Below are 20,250 nucleotides of genomic sequence, written 5' to 3' on the forward strand. Positions count from 1 at the left end.
AATCCCTTGCATTCCTATACACTAATAATGAGAAAATAGAGAAATTCAGGAAACAATTCAATTCACCATTGCAATGAAAAGAATAAAATACTTAGGAATATATCTACCTAAAGAAACTAAAGACCTATATATAGAAAACTATAAAACACTGGTGAAAGAAATCAAAGAGGACACTAATAGATGGAGAAATATACCATGTTCATGGATTGGAAGAATCAATATAGTGAAAATGAGTATACTACCCAAAGCAATCTATAGATTCGATGCAATCCGTATCAAGCTACCAACAGTATTTTTCACAGAGCTAGAACAAATAATTTCACAATTTATATGGAAATACAAAAAACCTCGAATAGCCAAAGCAATCTTGAGAAAGAAGAATGGAACTGGAGGAATCAACCTGCCTGACTTCAGGCTCTACTACAAAGCCACAGTCATCAAGACAGTATGGTACTGGCACAAAGACAGAAATATAGATCAATGGAACAAAATAGAAAGCCCAGAGATACACTGACCCACCTATGGACACCTTATCTTTGACAAAGGAGGCAAGAATATACAATGGAGAAAAGACAATCCCTTTAACAAGTGGTGCTGGGAAAACTGGTCAACCACTTGTAAAAGAATGAAACTAGAACACTTTCTAACACCATACACAAAAATAAACTCAAAATGGATTAAAGATCTAAATGTAAGACCAGAAACTATAAAACTGCTAGAGGAGAACATAGGCAAAACACTCTCCGACATAAATCACAGCAGGATCCTCTATGACCCACCTCCCAGAATACTGGAAATAAAAGCAAAAATAAACAAATGGGACCTAATTAAAATTAAAAGCTTCTGCACAACAAAGGAAACTCTAAGCAAGGTGAAAAGACAGCCTTCAGAATGGGAGAAAATAATAGCAAATGAAGCAACTGACAAACAACTAATCTCAAAAATATACAAGCAACTCCTACAGCTCAATTCCAGAAAAATAAACGACCCAATCAAAAAATGGGCCAAAGAACTAAATAGACATTTCTCCAAAGAAGACATACAGATGGCTAACAAACACATGAAAAGATGCTCCACATCACTCATTATCAGAGAAATGCAAATCAAAACCACAATGAGGTACCATTTCATGCCAGTCAGAATGGCTGCAATCCAAAAGTCTACAAACAATAAATGCTGGAGAGGATGTGGAGAAAAGGGAACCCTCTTACACTGTTGGTGGGAATGCAAACTAGTACAGCCACTATGGAGAACAGTGTGGAGATTCCTTAAAAAACTGGAAATAGAACTACCTTATGACCCAGCAATCCCACTGCTGGGCATACACACTGAGGAAACCAGAACTGAAAGAGACACATGTACCCCAATGTTCATCGCAACACTGTTTATAATAGCCAGGACATGGAAGCAACCTCGATGTCCGTCAGCAGATGAATGGATAAGAAAGCAGTGGTACATATACACAATGGAGTATCACTCAGCCATTAAAAAGAATACATTTGAATCAGTTCTAATGAGGTGGATGAAACTGAAGCCTATTATACAGAGTGAAGTAAGCCAGAAAGAAAAATACCAATACAGTATACTAACACATATATCAGAGAAGGCAATGGCACCCCACTCCAGTACTCTTGCCTGGAAAATCCCATGGACGGGGGAGCCTGGTAGGCTGCAGTCCATGGGGTCGCAAAGAGTCAGCACGACTGAGCGACTTCACTTTCACTTTTCACTTTCATGCATTGGAGAAGGAAATGGCAGCCCACTCCATTGTTCTTGCCTGGAGAATCCCAGGGACGGGGGAGCCTGGTGTGCTGCAGTCTATGGGGTCATACAGAGTCGGACATGACTGAGGTGACTTAGCAGCAACGCATATATATGGAATTTAGAAAGATGGTAATGATAACCCTGTATGTGAGAGAGCAAAAGAGACACAGATGTATAGAACAGTCTTTTGGACTCTGTGGGAGAGGGAGAGGGTGGGATGATTTGGGAGAATGGCATTGAAACATGTATAATATCATATAAGAAACAAATTGCCAGTCCAGGTTCGATGCAGGATACAGGATGCTTGGGGCTGGTGCACTGGGATGACCCAGAGGGATGGTACGGGGAGGGAGGTGGGAGGGGGGGTTCAGGAAGGGGAACACGTGTACCCCTGTGGTGGATTTATGTTGATGTATGGCAAAACCAATACAATATTGTAAAGTAAAAAATAATAATAATAAAGAAATGATAAATGTTTAAAAAAATAAATAGAAGATATAGGAAAAAACAATGGAAATTTAAAATTTAAAAATACAATAACCAAAAATTAAAAACTTATTGGATAGAATCTATAGCAAAATGGAGGGGGCAGAGAAAAGAATCAGTGAGCTTGAAAACAGAACAATACAAATTACCCAATCTGAAAAACAGAGAGAAAACAGACTTGCAGGGCGGGGGGTGGCGGGGGGGGGAGGAAAAAAAAAGTTCCTCTGGGAACTGTGAGACTATAGCAAAAGATCAAATGCTTTTGTTATTGGATTTTGGAAAGAGAGGAGAATAGGTAGGGCTGAAAAAGTACATAAAGAAATAATGGCTACAAACTCCCCCAGACATAAGCACAGAGATTCAAAAGCTGAGTGAGCTCCAAACAAGATAAACCTAAAGAAATCCATACCAAAATACATCAAAGTCAAATTTCTGAAAAACAAAGACAATCAAAACTTGAAAGGAACAGGAGAGAAACACTACTTTATCAATAGGGAAAGACAATTCAAATGGCAGCAGGCTTCTCATCAGAAATCAGAGAGATCAAGAAGGAATTTGCATAACATTTTTCAAATGCTGAAAGAGAAAAGAAGTGCTGACCTAGAATTCTATACCCAGTGAAAATATTCTTCAGGAATGAAAAGCAAATCAAGATGTTCTCAGATGAAGAAAAATCAAAAGAATCTGCCACTAGCAGAAGTACTATAAAAGAATGACTAAAGGAAACTCTCTATATACATAGGAAATGATTAAAGAAGGCACACTGGGACATCAGTAAGGAAGGAAGTATAGAAAGAGTAAAAATCTGGATAAATATTTTCCATCTCCTTTTGTTGGGCTTCTCTGGTGGCTCAGATGCTAAAGAATCTGCCTGCAGTGCAGGAGACCCAGGTTTGATTCCTGAGTTGGGAAGATCCCCTGGAGAAGGGCATGGCAACCCACTCCAGTATTCTTGCCTGGAGAATTCCGTGGACAGAGGAGCTTGGTGGGCTACATACAGTCCATGAGGTCACAAAGAGTCGGACATGACTGAGCAACTTTCACTTTCACTTTTTCCACTTTTGAGTTTCCTAAATTCTGTATAATGGATGAAACAAAAGTTATAGCACTGTCTGATGTGGTTCTAAATGTGTGTAGAGAAAAATTTTAAGACAATTATAAATAGGGGAAGGTAAACGCCAAAGCCTTTGACTGTGTGGATCACAATAAACTGTGGAAAACTGAAAGAGATGGGAATACCAGACCACCTGACCTACCTCTTCAGAAATTTGTATGCAGGTCAGGAAGCAACAGTTAAAACTGGACATGGAACAACAGACTGGTTCCAAATAGGAAAAGGAGTACGTCAAGGCTGTATATTGTCACCCTGCTTATTTAATTTCCATGCAGAGTACATCATGAAAAATGCTGGACTGGAAGAAGCACAAGCTGGAATCAAGATTTCTGGGAGAAATATCAATAACCTCAGATATGCAGATGACACCACCCTTATGGCAGAAAGTGAAGAGGAACTAAAAAGCCTCTTGATGAAGGTGAAAGAGGAAAGTGAAAATGTTGGCTTAAAACTCAACATTCAGAAAACTAAGATCATGGCATCTGGTCCCATCACTTCATGGGAAATAGATGGGGAAACAGTGGAAACAGTGTCAGACTTTATTTTTCTGGGCTCCAAAATCACTGCAGATGGTGACTGCAGCCATGAAATTAAAGGACACTTACTCCTTGGAAGGAAAGTTATGACCAACCTAGATAGCATATTCAAAAGCAGAGACATGACTTTGCCAACAAAGGTCCATCTAGTCAAGGCTATGGTTTTTCCTGTGGTCATGTACGGATGTGAGAGTTGGACTGTGAAGAAAGCTGAGTGCCGAAGAATTGATGCTTTTGAGCTGTGGTGTTGGAGAAGACTCTTGAGAGTCCCTTGGACTGCAAGGAGATCCAACCAGTCCATTCTGAAGGAGATCAGCCCTGGGATTTCTTTGGAAGGAATGATGCTAAAGCTGAAACTCCAGTACTTTGGCCACCTCATGCGAAGAGTTGACTCATTGGAAAAGACTCTGATGCTGGGAGGGGCAGGAGGAGAAGGGGACGACAGAGGATGAGATGGCTGGATGGCATCACTGACTTGATGGACGTGAGTCTGAGTGAACTGCGGGAGTTGGTGATGGACAGGGAGGCCTGGCGTGCTGCGATTCATGGGGTCACAAAGAGTCGGACATGACTGAGTGACTGAACTGAACTAAACTGAAAGGGACATAAAGGGAGGTAAAGTTTCTACATTTCATTCAAATTGGTCAAACTGTGTGTATGTATGTATGTGTGTGTAAAACAGTACCCAGAGCAACCATTGTAAAGCTATGAAAAGAAGTACACTCAAGAACACTATAAAAATCAAAGTGGAATTATTAAAAAGTATTCAAATAACTCATAGGAAGGCAGAAAACAGAAAATCGATACAAACAATAGAGAGAACAAATAGAGAACCAAAAATGAAAAAATAGCAAACTTAAGTTCTAATAGATCAATAATTATATTACATGTAAATAGCCTAACCACACCAATTAAAACAGACTAGCAGAGTGGATTAAAAAATAAAACCTAACTATATGCTGTTTACAAAAACTCATCTCAAATATAGTAATAAAAGCAGATTGAAGGCAAAAGGATGAAAAAGATATACCATGCAAATGTTAATAAAAAGAAAACAAGAAAATCTATATTTACATCAGATAAAATGGATTTCAGAAATAAGAAAATTAAAAGGAGAGAAGGACATTACTTACTGATAAAAGGGTTAGTCCACGAAGAAGACATAGCAATCCTAAAATGTGTATGTACCAAACAACAAAGCTACAAAAGTAAAAACTGAATAACTAAAAGGAGAAATAAACAAATCACAATTACAGTTGGAGATTTTAACAATCCTTTTGCAAAAAGTGATAGAACTAGATAGAAAATCAGCTATATCAGTTGACGCTGAAAAAGCATTTGATAAAATGTAGTAATTTATGATAAAATCTTAAAGAAACAGAAGTAGTAACTTCTTTAATTTGACCAAAATCCAACAGCTAACATTATACTAATGGTGAAAACCAAATGCCTTCCTGATAAGACTGGAAACAAGACAGAGATATTCATATTCACTACTTTTATTCAACATACTGCTGAAAGTCCTAGTTAATATAAGTTGGCTAAAAAGGAAATAAAAGGCATACAGATCAGAAAAGATGAAATAATCTGAAATGTCATGATTTTCAGATAACATAATTGTCTATGTGGGAAATTCCAAGGAATCTTTAAAACAAACAAAAAAAAAAACCTAGATCAAATAAGCAAGTTCAGCAAGGTCCCAGAATGTAACATAAATAATTGTTATTTCTGTGTATTAGCAATGAACACATAAACACTGAAATTTCAAGTACCATTTACAATTGGTCAGAAAAGTGAAATACTTAGGTATATATACACAGAACATGTATGAGTCTTGTCTGATGAAAACCATAATAAACTGATGAAAAAAAAATAAAAGAATATATCTAAATCCTGGTGGCTCAGAGGTTAAAGCGTCTGCCTGCAAGGCGGGAGAGCCGGGTTCAACCCCTGGATCGGGAAGATCCCCTCGAGAAGGAAATGGCAACCCACTCCAGTGTTCTTGCCTGGAGAATCCCACGGACGGCGGAGCCTGGTAGGTTACAGTCCACGGGGTCGCAAAGAGTTGGACACGACTGAGAGACTTCACTTCACTAAACAGAAATGTAGGACATACTGTGTCCACGGATTGGAGGATTCTTCATAGGAAAGATGTCAATTCTCCCTAAATTGATATGCAGGTTTAAAACAATTTGTATCAAAATTCCAACAAGATTTTTTTATAGTTACAGATAAGATTATTCCAGCATTATATGAAAAGGCAAAGGAATTAGATAGTTAAAGGATTTTGAAAAGGAATAAATGTAATTAGTCTATCCAATTTCAAAGTTTGTTATATAGCTATAGTAATCAAAATTGTGTGGTATTAGTGGAGGAACAGACACACAGATCAATGGAATAGAATAGAGAAACCAGAAACAGAAGCTCGCAATCATGCCTAACTCATTTTTGTCAAAGATGTGAAAGCAATTCAATGGAAGACAGTATTTTCAAGAAATGAGGCTAAAGTAATTGAATATCTATAGGCAAAAAAAAAGAATCCCATCTAAGTCTCATACCTTATACAGAAATTAATTCAAAATAGATCATGAGCTTAAACACAAACTATAAAACATAGGAGAAAATATTCAAGATTTAAGGTGAGGCAAAGAATTCTTAGATTTAACACCAAAAGTATGATCTGTAAAAGGGAAATTTGATACCTCATCAAAATTAAATTTTTTTTTGCTCTGGGAAAACCTTGTTAAGAGGATGAAAAGACAGGGCATAGACTGGGAAAAATATTTGCAAGTCACATAACCAACAAAAAAACTAGAATCTAGAATTTAAAAAGAACTCTTAAAATTTAACATTAACAAAACAAATCCAGTTAGAAAATAGGGAAAACATATCAAAGGAGTCTTCACTAAAGAGGATACACAGATATACACAAAAAGATGTTACACATTAGGAAAATGCAAATTAAAACTACAATGGGTTATTACTATACGCCTATTAGAATGGCTAAAATTTAAAAGTGATAACACCAAATGCTAGTGAGGATACAGAGAAACTGGGTCACTTACACACACCTAGTGGGAATGTAAAATGATACAGTCATTCTGGAAAAAGCTTGGCAATTTATTTTAAAAAGTTTAATTAAAACTAAATATGTGAGTACCTGGGTTACCCAAAATTGCATTGGTGGGGATTTATCGCAGAGGAAAAAATAATATGTTCCCATAAAACTTGAATATTTATAGCAGCTTTATTCATAATAGCCAGAACTGGAAATAACCCAGGTGTCCTTCAATGGATGAAAGCTTAAAAAAAAATCTGTGGTATAGCCATACCAAGGATATACTACTCAGCAATGAAAGTATCCAACTATCGATATATGCAATAACCTAGATGAATCTCTAGAGAATTATGTTGAGTGAAAAAAGTCAACCCTAAAATACTACTTATTATATAGTTACATTTATATAACATCCTTGAAAAGAAAAACTTACAGAAATGGAGAATAGACTAGTTAGAATTAGAACAGAACAGAGCCAGGAGTTAAGGAAGGGGTGAAGTAGGAGGGAAGTGGGGGTGGCTGTAAAAGGACAACACGAGGTATCCTTGGAGTGATGGAAATGCTCTGTATCTTGACTGCGTCAATGTCAATATCCAGATTATGATACTGTACTACAGTTTTGCAAGAGGTTACCATTGGGGGAAATTGGTAAAGCATAAATGGGGATTGCTATTATTTTTTACAACTGCATGTGGATACACAATTGTCTCAAAAGTTTAGTTTAAAAATGAAAAATTATCTATAAACTGCCCATTTATTATTTATGAAGGTGCTTGACTTCTCATATTTAGAGGAGTGAATAATAAAGAGTAAATTTAGCCAGACCTAATATGGTTTCCTTCTATAACTGCATTGTGGCCATGCAGTCACAGGAGAAGAGAAGCTGCCTTCATCATATTTCCATAAAGTTTAGATGGTCCTCCTCTTAGGTAGGTCCATAAGATGTGCCTGTAAACCCTTGTTCAGAGCACAGCAGTCAGTGAGTCTTCTCTGACTTGGAGGAAATGATGAGCAGTTCTTTCCCAGGGACAATCTTGGGATAATGCCATTTTACATCTTTATTAATAGTCTGGATAAATGAACTGTATTCATATGAATTAATTAAGGAGAACTGCAATACCCAAGAATAGGGGAATTTAATTTCAAGTAATCTTAATATATTAAGACAAAGATTCATTAAAATAAATGCTCTCCAAAAAAGAAAACGCTTTATCTTTTTGAAAGGTATAAGAGAAAATATGACTTGGAAATGAAAAGAAAACTGAACAGGTTTTTAAGAGTAATACAGGAGCTTCCCTGGAGGCCCAGTGGTTGACTCTGTGCTTCCCCTGCAGGTAAGCAGGGGCTCAATCCTTGGTTGGGGAACTAAGATCAATATCCCACATTCCATGTGGCCAAAAAACAAAATGAAAAAACAAACAAACAAGAAAAAAACTTTATCCAAATACTACTATGTATACTGTATTATTTTTATATGATGATAATAATGATGTAAAAGTTGCATGGGTAAAAGCAGACTACCAGTCAAAAATGACATGGAACTGAGAACATGCCCTGCAGTCAGTACACCTACAGCCTAGGGACTAGAAAACCCACCATGACTCTCAAATTTCTCCTCCCCTCTAACACAGCTCTTAATATTTATTTACTGAGTTCTGACTGCAACCAATCCCCTGTTACTTTTACACCATTCTATAACTTTGTAATTGGCTTCACTCTTCACCTGGTAGGAGGTGCCTAGGCAGCATCCTTATCCTGTTCCTTTTCTAGTAGCCCTGATACATGGCAGTCTTGAACGAGAATAGAGATTGAAGAAAGAGACTATAATAGTATGAGTCATGAGTTCTAGTCCTAAATCTTCCACCTACGACTTGTGCAATGTTTGGTACGGCAAAATCTCTCAGAGTCTCAGTTTCTTGCCTTACTCATAAGATTGCTGGGATTTTATGAAATAAAATGTGAAAGAATTTTGATAACCTAAAAGGACAGGGTACAGTTAAAATGAACTAAAGTCTAATGAAAGTGAAAAGTAAAAGTTGTTCAGTCATGTCTTGACTCTTTGTGACCCCATGGACTATACAGTCCATGGACTTCTCCAGGCCAGAATACTGGAGTGGGTAGCCTTTTCCTTTTCCAGGGGATCTTCCCAACTCAGGGATTAAACCCAGGTCTCCTGCATTGTGGGCGGATTCTTTACCAGCTGAGCCACAAGGGAAGCCTGGTAGGACAGTAGAAAAACAAGACACAGTCCATTACCTTAAATGGAGCTTAAAATCTAGTGGAGGAGATATACTATAAGAATCAATCAGTTGGGCTTACTGAGCAGCTTCTGTGTACATGGGACCATGCTAGGTGTGCTGTGACACTCCCTACTTCTCTTCAGTTGAAGATTTGGGTTCATGGCTTTCTGGCATCTTCTTCACCCCAAGTCCTGCCATCATCCTGGAAGATTCCAAGGTCCATAGAGATCACCCACCAATGTCTTGACATCTCAGTTCCTCAGTCTCCTTATCTCTAATGACTGTCTCCTCTCTCCCACTTTGCCAACTACTTGTATAAGGACACCATGGGTTGTATCATCAATAACTGCTCTACTTCTGATATACTAAAATTAGATATTTGGATTCCAGTTTCTCCTTTTTACATAATTTGTACTCAATGCAATCATAAGTACCTTAAATTACTTGCCCAGTTCCCTTTACTTTGCTTCTTTATTCAACACAGAGTCTACAGAGTTCCTTATTTTAATCACTGTCTAAGTAAAATATTCAATTCTCTTGCCCCATCATCCTTCCACTCCACTCATGTGGCAAAACCTCAACCCTGGATAAACTCAACCATCTTCTCATGTCTATACTAAATGTTAATAAACATAAAGGTGGGGTCTCAGGCCTTGATTGGGCTCTCCATACCAACTGCTCTCCCCAGTCAGTTTTCTTTTCCATTTTCCACAGTGATTATTTCAAACTTTTTTCATTCTCTTGCAAACGCTGCTCTTTCTCTTTCTCTCTCACTTTTAGCAGATAACTTTGCTTCCTACTTCAGAGCACATAGAAACCACTGAACAAGTCCTTTGATTTCCTCTCAAGTTATAAACCCATTTGGGACTTCCCTGATGGTCCAGTGGTTAAGAATCTGTCTGCTAATGCAGGGGACACATGTTCAATCCCTGGTCTGGGATGCCATGGGGTAACTAAGCCCATGGGCCATAACTACTAAAGAGCCAGTGCTCTGCAACAAGAGAAGCCATGGCAAAGCTGTGCACGGCACCAAAACCCAGAGCAGCCAAAAAAAAACCATTTGGATCTCTGTTCATCCTCCCTTTCTTTCTCCTGTTACAGTAGACAAGGCTGATCTCCTGACTAATGCCAGCCTTTTTCTAAGTCCTAAACCTGCCCTTTTGGAGACTTCCTCACCAGTATTCAAACATACATGAATTTCCTTTTAACTCGGTTCCACATTCTCTTCTTTTTGAAACCAGACTTTTTGGAAAGTGTTATCTACAGTCACCATTTGCTCATCTCATATGCCCTCCTCAACTCACTCCTATTCACCATCCCATGGCATGTTATCTAGGAAGCAATGTGTTTTCTGCCCTTCATAGGAACTGCTCTTATTAAAGTCTCCAGTCACCTTCAGGTTGTTAAATTTAGCAGTCACTTTTTATCCCTTACTTTGTTTGACTCATTGGTAGCATATGATACTCCTGACTACTTCTTTCTTGAAACACTCTTTAATCTAGCTTCTGTAACACACACGCTTTTGACTTTTCTTCTACTTCTCTAGCTGTTTTGTCTCAGCTGTTGGAAGTACTCCTTTTATCCATATAGAGAGGTTTTCCTTAGGTTTCTGCCTTTGAGTGTTTTCATCAAGCAACATATGGGAATATATCCATCATATGACTTGTATTACCATCTACCTATTGATGATCCTCACATTTATCTCCAGCCCAGGCCTCCAAACCCATAAGTCAAACTATTTGTTGCAAATCCACACATGGTTGTTCCAAAGACGCTCGAAAGTCATTGTCTCAAAAGCTGAACTTCTGTCTTCTCTCTCAAAATTATGTGAATGATTCCATCAAACCAGAAAATGAAATTGTCCTTAACCTGTTCTCATACTCAAACTTCTGCCTAGAGTACCTTCTTCCTTACTTCCTATACTCATTAATCCCCGAGTTTCATTGATTTTGCCTCCTCTCAATTTCATCTACTTTTCTCTGTCCTCACAAACATCATTTCAGTAACAGCCTCCTAATTGGTCTTGCTACTTTCATTCTGGTACCAACCATCTACTTTCCACACAGCAGGGAGAGTGATTTTTCTAAAGCACAAATCTATCTATGTCTCTGCTATGTTACTAAATCCTGCAGGAGTTTCTCATTGTCCAAATTCCCTAGGGTAGGCATTCATATTCCCTCAAGATCAGACCCCTGACTTCCTCTTCATTCTCAGCATCTCCTTCCTCATTTCCTTTCTACATACTCTATGCTACAGCACCACTGATGTCACTTTTAGTTCCTCAAACAAACCAAGCTTTTTCTTGCACATGTCATATCTTCCCTGAAATTATTCTCCCAACTTTTTGCTTTGCCCTTGATTACTCATACTTCAGGACTCAATTTATCAGTTCCCTTTAAGAATATTTTCTGTTTCATTAACTAGGCCAGAGCCCCTCCTTTGTGCTCCCATCCAAGACCTTCCTTGTTTAATGATTTATATTCCCCCATCAGGCAATATGCACCATAACTCCTCTAACGATAGGACCCATGTCTGTCTTACTTTGTAGCCTCAGCATCTACCTACAGTATCTGGCACATGATAGATAAGCAATTTATTGTTGAATGTGATTGTGTAAGGATCTGAGATAAGTGGGGGCTGTGAAGTGAGGCACAGAAGACAAGCAAACAGGGAAACATTATGAGAAGAGGAGAGAAGAAAACATATGGCAGATAAGTGGACTTCTTACCATCCTAGCAATGGCGAGCAGTTTCGACCTAGCTGTGTAAACAAGTGGCTGTAAGAAGTTGTTTAAAGAGAAGTCCAGTGTCTTTTCCATGGCAAGGTTCTCCACCTCCAAATGAATTAAGGCCACAGCCTTGTTCCCTATGGCAAGTATCTCTGCCGATTATCCCAAATCAGCTGGGTGGATTTTCATCAGCTTTGATTACCATTATCAAATTATTCTCTGAAAAGCATTCAGATTGGCCATTTCATCTCCATTGTTACTTATTCATTCTAAATTATCTCTTAATCTGTGGCTGGAGAAGGAAATGGCAACCCACTCCAGTGTTCTTGCCTGGAGAATCCCAGGGACAGAGGAGCCTGGTGGGCTGCTGGTCCACAGGGTTTCACAGAGTCAGACACAACTGAAGCGACTTAGTATGCATGCATGCATTGGAGAAGGAAATGGCAACCCACTCCAGTATTCTTGCCTGGAGAATCCCAGGGACAGAGGAGCCTGGTGGGCTACTGTCTATGGGGTCGCACAGAGTTGGACATGACTGAAGTGACTTAGCAGCAGCAGCAGCATCTGTGGCTAATATCTAGATTAACTGGTCTTTCCTCTCAATTCATCTAATAGAATTACTAGGCCTATATCCCCCGAAAGTCTTGTAATACACTATTTTAGTACTCAGAACTAGACTTTCTTTTTCTTACTCCTACAACAGACCTACACATTGTGATCTGGCTTCTTGGCTCTTTGCTCCTGTGATCACTATGATACATGCTCTCCAACACCTCCCTAGTATCTCATTCTGCTTCTGCAACTAAGGCTCATGATTTTGAATCTTAGAGCTCACTATAGACTTAAAACCAGTTTTTAAGAGGACATAAAATTCAGGGGCCTGAAACTGGCAAAACAGTCCATTCTATTTTAGAATAAAGACAAATTTGGCTATATATAGGCCATACTTTCTCAACTCACTGATAAAGTATCCTTTAGTATGATATATAAGTTAAAATGTCATCTATTTTTCCTTTTGATGATCTAATTTTAGGCTTTTGTCTAGACAAAATTTGATTTCATCTATAGCATGTGTGCCAAAACATAGTAATGCATTTGTCTAAATCTCAAAAGTTTCTGTGCAAGATACTTCTGATGGGACTTCCCTAGCAGTCCAGTGGTTAAGACTCTGTACTTCCACTGCAGGGGACCTGGGTTCCATCCCTGGTTGGGAAACAGATTATTGTGGCAGAAAGTGAAGAAGAACTAAAGAGCTTCTTGATGAAAGTGAAAGAAGAGAGTAAAAAAGTTGGCTTAAAACTCAACATTCAGAGGACTAAGATCATGGCATCTGGTCCCATCACTTCATGGCAAATACATGGGGAAACAATGGAAACAGTGAGAGACTTTATATTTTTGGGCTCCAAAATCACTGCAGATGGTGACTGCATACATGAAATTAAAAGACGTTTTCTCCTTGGAAAAAAAGCTATGACAAACCTAGACAGTATATTAAAAAAGCAGAGATGTTATTTTACCAATAAAGGTCTGGTCTAGTCAAAGCTATGGCTTTTCCAGTAGTCATGTATGGATGTGAGAGTTGAACTATAAAGAAAGCTGAGTACCGAAGAATTGATGCTTTTGAACTGTGGTGTTGGAGAAGACTCTTGAGAGTCCCTTGGACTGCAAGGAGATCCAAATCAGTCAATCCTAAAGGAAATCAGTCCTGAATAGTCATTCGAAGAACTGATGCTGAAGCTGAAACTCCGATACTCTGGCCACCTGATGCAAAGAACTGACTCACTGGAAAAGACGTGATGCTGGGAAAGATTGAAGGCAGGAGGAGAAGGGGACAACAGAGGATGAGATGGTTGGATGGCATCACCAACACGATGGAAATGAGTTTAAGTAGGCTCTAGGAGCTGGTGATGGACAGGGAAGCCTGGCATGCTGCAGTCCATGGGGTCGCAAAGAGTCGGACACAACTGAGTGACTGAACTGAACTGTGCAACCAAAAATAAAAGATATGTTGGCTGGAAAAGTAGGAACACAACAGTTACAGGGCAAGATTAACAACAGTGAAAAAAAAAGAAAAAAATTCTCAAAACAATTATCAGATATAATGTTAAATAAAAATAGCAAAAAACAAACCTCTCTGAAAAGTATGGTCTTAAAATGTAAAAAATACATATTTTTTTTACATATATTTGTATTAGTTAGTGTTAGTTGCCCAGTCATGTCTGATTTTTGGTGATCCCATGGACTGTAGCCCACCAGGCTCCTCTATCCATGGAATTCTCCAGGCAAGAATACTCACGTGGGTTGCCATTCCCTTCTCCTGGGGATCTTCCCAGCCCAGGGATTGAACCTGGGTCTCCTGCATTGCAGGAGATCCTTTATAGTCTGAAAGAATATAGGGAAGCCCCATATACATGTATATGTATGGGAAAAAAGACAAGAAAGAAAAAATTAGGACATTAACATTTTTCCATAGTAGAAATTATAATTTCCTTATACTTTTCCATGCTTTCCAGATTTTCCAAAAAAGCATATATTTATTTTTAAAAGAAGGAACAAAAGTTTGAGATTGTAATAACATATCAAAAGCCAAGCTTTGGGAATTTTTTTGAACTGATTTTTCCATGCACATCATTTGAAAATGAATATCAAAATTATATAATTATACCCCCCAAATAATTAAGGTGACATGAGATTTTTCTCCATTTACCAGAGTTCCTCTTTTTCTTCCTTCAGGCTTTGAATTTCTATTCCCAAAATTGGTAGTTTAGGCACAAGATCTTTACAGGTATTTTCACTTGAAGTTAAATTAGCAGCTGCAGTTTTTTTACCTACAGTAAAATGATTTAATTGCTCAAATTCTTGTAAAAGCTTCAAGACCTGTTAAGTAAAAAGACAAATATTCTATTTTGTATACTCTTATATGTGACTGTAAAAAAGTATGTTGATTTCATTACATGCTTAAATGATTATTAGCTTAAATAACATAAACTGCATCCAAATTGAAGTCTTATTCCAATTTAACACTTTGCAGTTGTTACCTAATCTAACTCATTTTTACCATAGGCATAGGAGTGCATTAAGTCCACGGTTTTTAGAAAAGAGGGTATTTTGGGTCTCTGGGATTAGCTTCCTAGAGTGCTGTTTAGGGTTGTGCTCTTTTAACAAGCAAAAAGATGTGTTACCCTATTAGAGCTTTTGCATTATTATCACATATTTCTGTTCTCAAGTTTACAGTGTACTTCATTTATTGAAAAGCAATAATATACTGTTGCAAGAAAACATTAGAAATAACATTAGCTATACATGACAGAGCACAGAAGTCTTCCAATCAGATTTTACTTGTTTGGAAACACTTGAACGTGTAAGGATTCCCAGACTATTGTAGTGATTCTCAGATTTTAGCTAATAAGAGCATAACCTAAGGAGTTAAAAAAAATGCGGTCTCACATCGACACCCCACTCCTGAGATTCAGGTCAGTGGTATGGGCTGGGAAATGGGAACGTGCACTTCAAATAAGTCTCCCAGACAATTCTGATTCTAGTGGATGCTTTGAGAGTCATTGCTCTGCTGTGTAGTTTGGCAAAATATTTGGCCAGGTTTTGTTGCTTTGTTTTGTTTTTTGACAAACAGATTCCTTTCCTCAAATGCATATTTTCACGTAAAATGAAAAAATGCCTCCAGAAGGCAGCAGAAAGGGTGGATGGGGGATAGTTCCAAGAATGGAAGATGAATCTCCATTCAAGTATTGCGTGAAGAGAGACAACAACCTGTCTGACTCCCATTCTGAGCCTCTCTGAAAATGCAAAGTTTTTATAGTTATTATTAATATGTTTGATTCTAAGAACACAATCTAAAGATCAATTTAAGTTACTTTAATGAATCTTTTTTATCTTCTTGGCCTTTTCAATTTTCTGAAGAAAGACCACAGTGTGTGATATGGGTTATAATCCCATAAAGCTATATATATAATCTCATATGGATTATAACCTCTCCAGGGGAGAAATTTGCTCTTACACTGGGAATTAGGAGGTGGGAAGATACAGACAGGTGAAAAAGAGACTATACCAAGCATTTAGAAGAGAGCAATAGAAGAGACTATTTCAAGCATGATCAATACGGTCAAAGGAATAGTGTGTAACTGAGCAGGGAGTATTTTTGCTCAAGTGAGGAGGATGGTCTTCCTGGAGTAGAGGCTACAAGGTGAGGAGCTGAGGAAGTAAGACAAGACTGAGGGGAGGGATCAGATGATGAAGAGACCTGAAAGACAGTAATTTTCTTAACAAACTTGTGTAACTTTTGTGAACAGGAAGACAGACTCCAAGATGCTATTTAAAACACTGATTTTTATAGTCAATGTAAAAATTTAAACATTACAAATAGTCAATGTTAGTTTCTTAAAAAGTAAATATATATATATAAAACTATAAAACACTGGTGAAAGAAATCAAAGAGGACACTAATAGATGGAGAAATATACCATGTTCATGGATTGGAAGAATCAATATAGTGAAAATGAGTATACTACCCAAAGCAATCTATAGATTCGATGCAATCCCTATCAAGCTACCAATGGTTTTTTTCACAGAGCTAGAACAAATAATTTCACAATTTGTATGGAAATACAAAAAACCTCGAATAGCCAAAGCTATCTTGAGAAAGAAGAATGGAACTGGAGGAATCAACCTGCCTGACTTCAGGCTCTACTACAAAGCCACAGTCATCAAGACAGTATGGTACTGGCACAAAGACAGAAATATAGACCAATGGAACAAAATAGAAAGCCCAGAGATGAGTCCACACGCCTATGGACACCTTATCTTTGACAAAGGAGGCAAGAATATACAATGGATTAAAGACAATCTCTTTAACAAGTGGTGCTGGGAAAACTGGTCAACCACTTGTAAAAGAATGAAACTAAAACACTTTCTAACACCATACACAAAAATAAACTCAAAATGGATTAAAGATCTAAACATAAGACCAGAAACTATAAAACTGCTAGAGGAGAACATAGGCAAAACACTCTCTGACATAAATCACAGCAGGATCCTCTATGACCCACCTCCCAGAATCTTGGAAATAAAAGCAAAAATAAACAAACGGGACCTAATTAAACTTAAAAGCTTCTGCACAACAAAGGAAACTCTAAGCAAGGTGAAAAGACAGCCTTCAGAATGGGAGAAAATAATAGCAAATGAAGCAACTGACAAACAACTAATCTCAAAAATATACAAGCAACTCCTACAGCTCAATTCCAGAAAAATAAACGACCCAATCAAAAGAACTAAATAGACATTTCTCCAAAGAAGACACATAGATGGCTAACAAACACATGAAAAGATGCTCCACATCACTCATTATCAGAGAAATGCAAATCAAAATGGTACAATGAGGTACCATTTCACGCCAGTCAGAATGGCTGCTATCCAAAAGTCTACAAGCAATAAATGCTGGAGAGGGTGTGGAGAAAAGGGAACCCTCTTACACTGTTGGTGGGAATGCAAACTAGTACAGCCACTATGGAGAACAGTGTGGAAATTCCTTAAAAAACTGGAAATAGAACTGCCTTATGACCCAGCAATCCCACTGCTGGGGCATACACACTGAGGAAACCAGGACTGAAAGAGACACGTGTACCCTCAAAGTTCATTGCAACACTGTTTATAATAGCCAGGACATGGAAGCAACCTAGATGTCCATCAGCAGATGAATGGATAAGAAAGCAGTGGTACATATACACAATGGAGTATTACTCAGCCATTAAAAAGAATACATTTGAATCAGTTCTAATGAGGTGGATGAAACTGGAGCCTATTATACAGGGTGAAGTAAGCCAGAAAGGAAAACACCAATACAGTATACTAACACATATATATGGGATTTAGAAAGACGGTAACGATAACCCTGTATGTTAGAGAGCAAAAGAGACACAGATGTATAGAACAGTCTTTTGGACTCTGTGGGAGAGGGAGAGGGTGGGAAGATTTGGGAGAATGGCATTGAAACATGTATAATATCATATAAGAAATGAATCACCAGTCCAGATTCAGTGCAGGATACAGGATGCTTGGGGCTGGTGCACTGGGATGACCCAGAGGGATGGTACGGGGAGGGAAGAGGGAGGGGGATTCAGGAAGGGGTACACATGTACCCCTGTGGTGGATTTATGTTGATGTATGGCAAAACCAATACAATATTGTAAAGTAATTAGCCTCCAACTAAAATAAATAAATTTAAATTAAAAAAAAGAAGTAAAGAAAGTCAAACAGAATTTAGACTTGTCATTCTAGCAAAGTGAGAATTGCTGATGGTTTCTAAAGTGGAAGGCGACCTTGACACTAAACACTTTCTAGGTATTCTGGATTCTCAAATGACCAAGTCATTGGATATTATAAGTGGTCAGCTTTGCTCTTTATCATGAAGACAGTTAAGTCCACAGGACCCTTCATGGCACAGATGCTGTGGAACAGGAGTAACTGTTCCACAGGCTCCTCCTTACCGAAATTTTATCCTGGTGACATAGCTCAATCTCATAACCAGCCATGTCGAAGTACCATAAAGCATTCAGTTGTTTGTTCCACTTTCTGCTTAAGGCTCTAGAGGAGTGAGGACAGAGATCACGCTGAGAAACACCAGGCAACTTGGTACCTGTTCATTATTCCGAGTCTGGTGTCCCTATCTGTAAACTGAGGAAGCTGGCCTACGTGAATCCACCCTCTTCTGGCTCTAAAATGCTGTGGCCCAAATAAAACAACAGCCTCAACAGCCTATGAAACAAGGGCTTCAATAAATACATAAAATACAATTTTTAGTCACTCTTAGCAAGACTCGGAGAAGGCAATGGCAACCCACTCCAGTATTCTTTCCTGGAAAATCCCATGGATGGGGGAGCCTGGTGGGCTGCGGTCTATGGGGTCCCTAAGAGTTGGACACGACTGAGCAACTTCACTTTCACTTTTCACTTTCATGCATTGGAGAAGGAAATGGCAACCCACTCCAGTGTTCTTGCCTGGAGAATCTCAGGGATGGGGGAGCCTGGTGGGCTGCCGTCTATGGGGTTGCACAAAGTCAGACATGGCTGAAGCAACTTAGCAGCAGCAGCAGCAGCAGCAAGACTATCTTTAAGTCTAAAGCACTCTACGTTATAAAGAGAAACTAGAAAATAATTAAAGAATCAAAGGTTCAAAACTGAAACTTTTAATGAGTATAAGTTTGATGGGAAATAGAATACCCATAGTCTCAAAGTGCCTCCCCACAGGTAATTATTAATTGCAAAGGCAGTTGTAATAAATTTATAGTGGAGAAATCCGACAGATAGTACCTTACCCAAAGTAAACAGAACAAAAGGATATCCTTTTTTGTTCTGATACAATGCACTGAGAAGGATACAGCATCACTTCTGCAGTATTCTTGCCAAAATTATGTAATCTAAATTTTATTGTGAGGAAACATGAGAAAAGCCCAAATTGAGGGACATTCTTGAAAACAAATGATTTGTACTCTTCAAAGAGAGTAAAACCATGAACAAGAAAGAATGAGGAACTGTTGCAGATTCAAGGAACTTTAGAGATATGACAGTTAAATGCAATGTATGGTCCTGGATTGGACCTTGGACTAGGGAAAAAAATGTCTTTTGCTATTGAGTGGGACAATTGGTGAAATTTGAATAAGAGCTGTAGATTATAGTACTATATTAATTTCCTGATTTTGAGATTTGTACTGTGACAAAAAGATGTCACTATTTTTAGCAAACACATGGAAACATTTGGGGTTAAAGGAGTATTAGGTATCCAACTCACTCCCAGGGTTCAGGAAAAAAGTGTGTATGTATGTGTGTAGAGCAAGAGCAAGAGAGATTGATAAAACCAAATAGGTACCATGTTAACATTTGGAGAGGTCAAAGACTATGGAGAATCCTTATACTATTTTGCAACTTTTCTGTAAATCTGAAATTATTTCAAAATAAAAAGTTTTTTTAAATGAGAGGGAGAGAGAGTCCCATTATCAGGATAGTGATCTGGATCTCTGGCTTTATATTATATTCTTCTCACTTCCTTTCATTCTTTATGTTAAGTTTTGTTTTTTTTTTAAATAGGTTCAGGTGTTTTTTTTTTTTTTAATTTTATTTTTAAAGTTTACAAATTGTATTAGTTTTGCCAAATATCAAAATGAAACCGCCACAGGTATACATGTGTTCCCCATCCTGAACCCTTCTCCCTCCTCCCTCCCCATACCATCCCTCTGGGTCATGCCAGTGCACTAGCCCCAAGCATCCAGTATCGTGCATCGAACCTGGACTGGCAACTCGTTTCATACATTGCTT

At 38.2% G+C, this 20,250-nt stretch overlaps 1 protein-coding gene across 4 annotated transcripts in view; it reads right to left on the reverse strand.

The window, feature by feature from the left end:
- Positions 1-20,250, reverse strand: part of CCDC30 (coiled-coil domain containing 30) — a 145,868-nt gene that overhangs the window by 58,615 nt on the left and 67,003 nt on the right. For 3 of the 4 annotated variants that reach the window (XM_027537599.1, XM_027537597.1, XM_027537598.1), the window contains exon 11: positions 14,634-14,803. The exons of the other annotated variant lie outside the window; for it this stretch is intronic. In XM_027537599.1, coding sequence (XP_027393400.1) covers positions 14,634-14,803 — 170 coding nt within the window. The remainder of the gene's footprint in view (positions 1-14,633; positions 14,804-20,250) is intronic. 4 annotated transcript variants of the gene reach the window in all.

This window comes from Bos indicus x Bos taurus, chromosome 3 (assembly GCF_003369695.1).
Source record: "Bos indicus x Bos taurus breed Angus x Brahman F1 hybrid chromosome 3, Bos_hybrid_MaternalHap_v2.0, whole genome shotgun sequence".
Taxonomy (NCBI): Eukaryota; Metazoa; Chordata; class Mammalia; order Artiodactyla; family Bovidae; genus Bos; species Bos indicus x Bos taurus.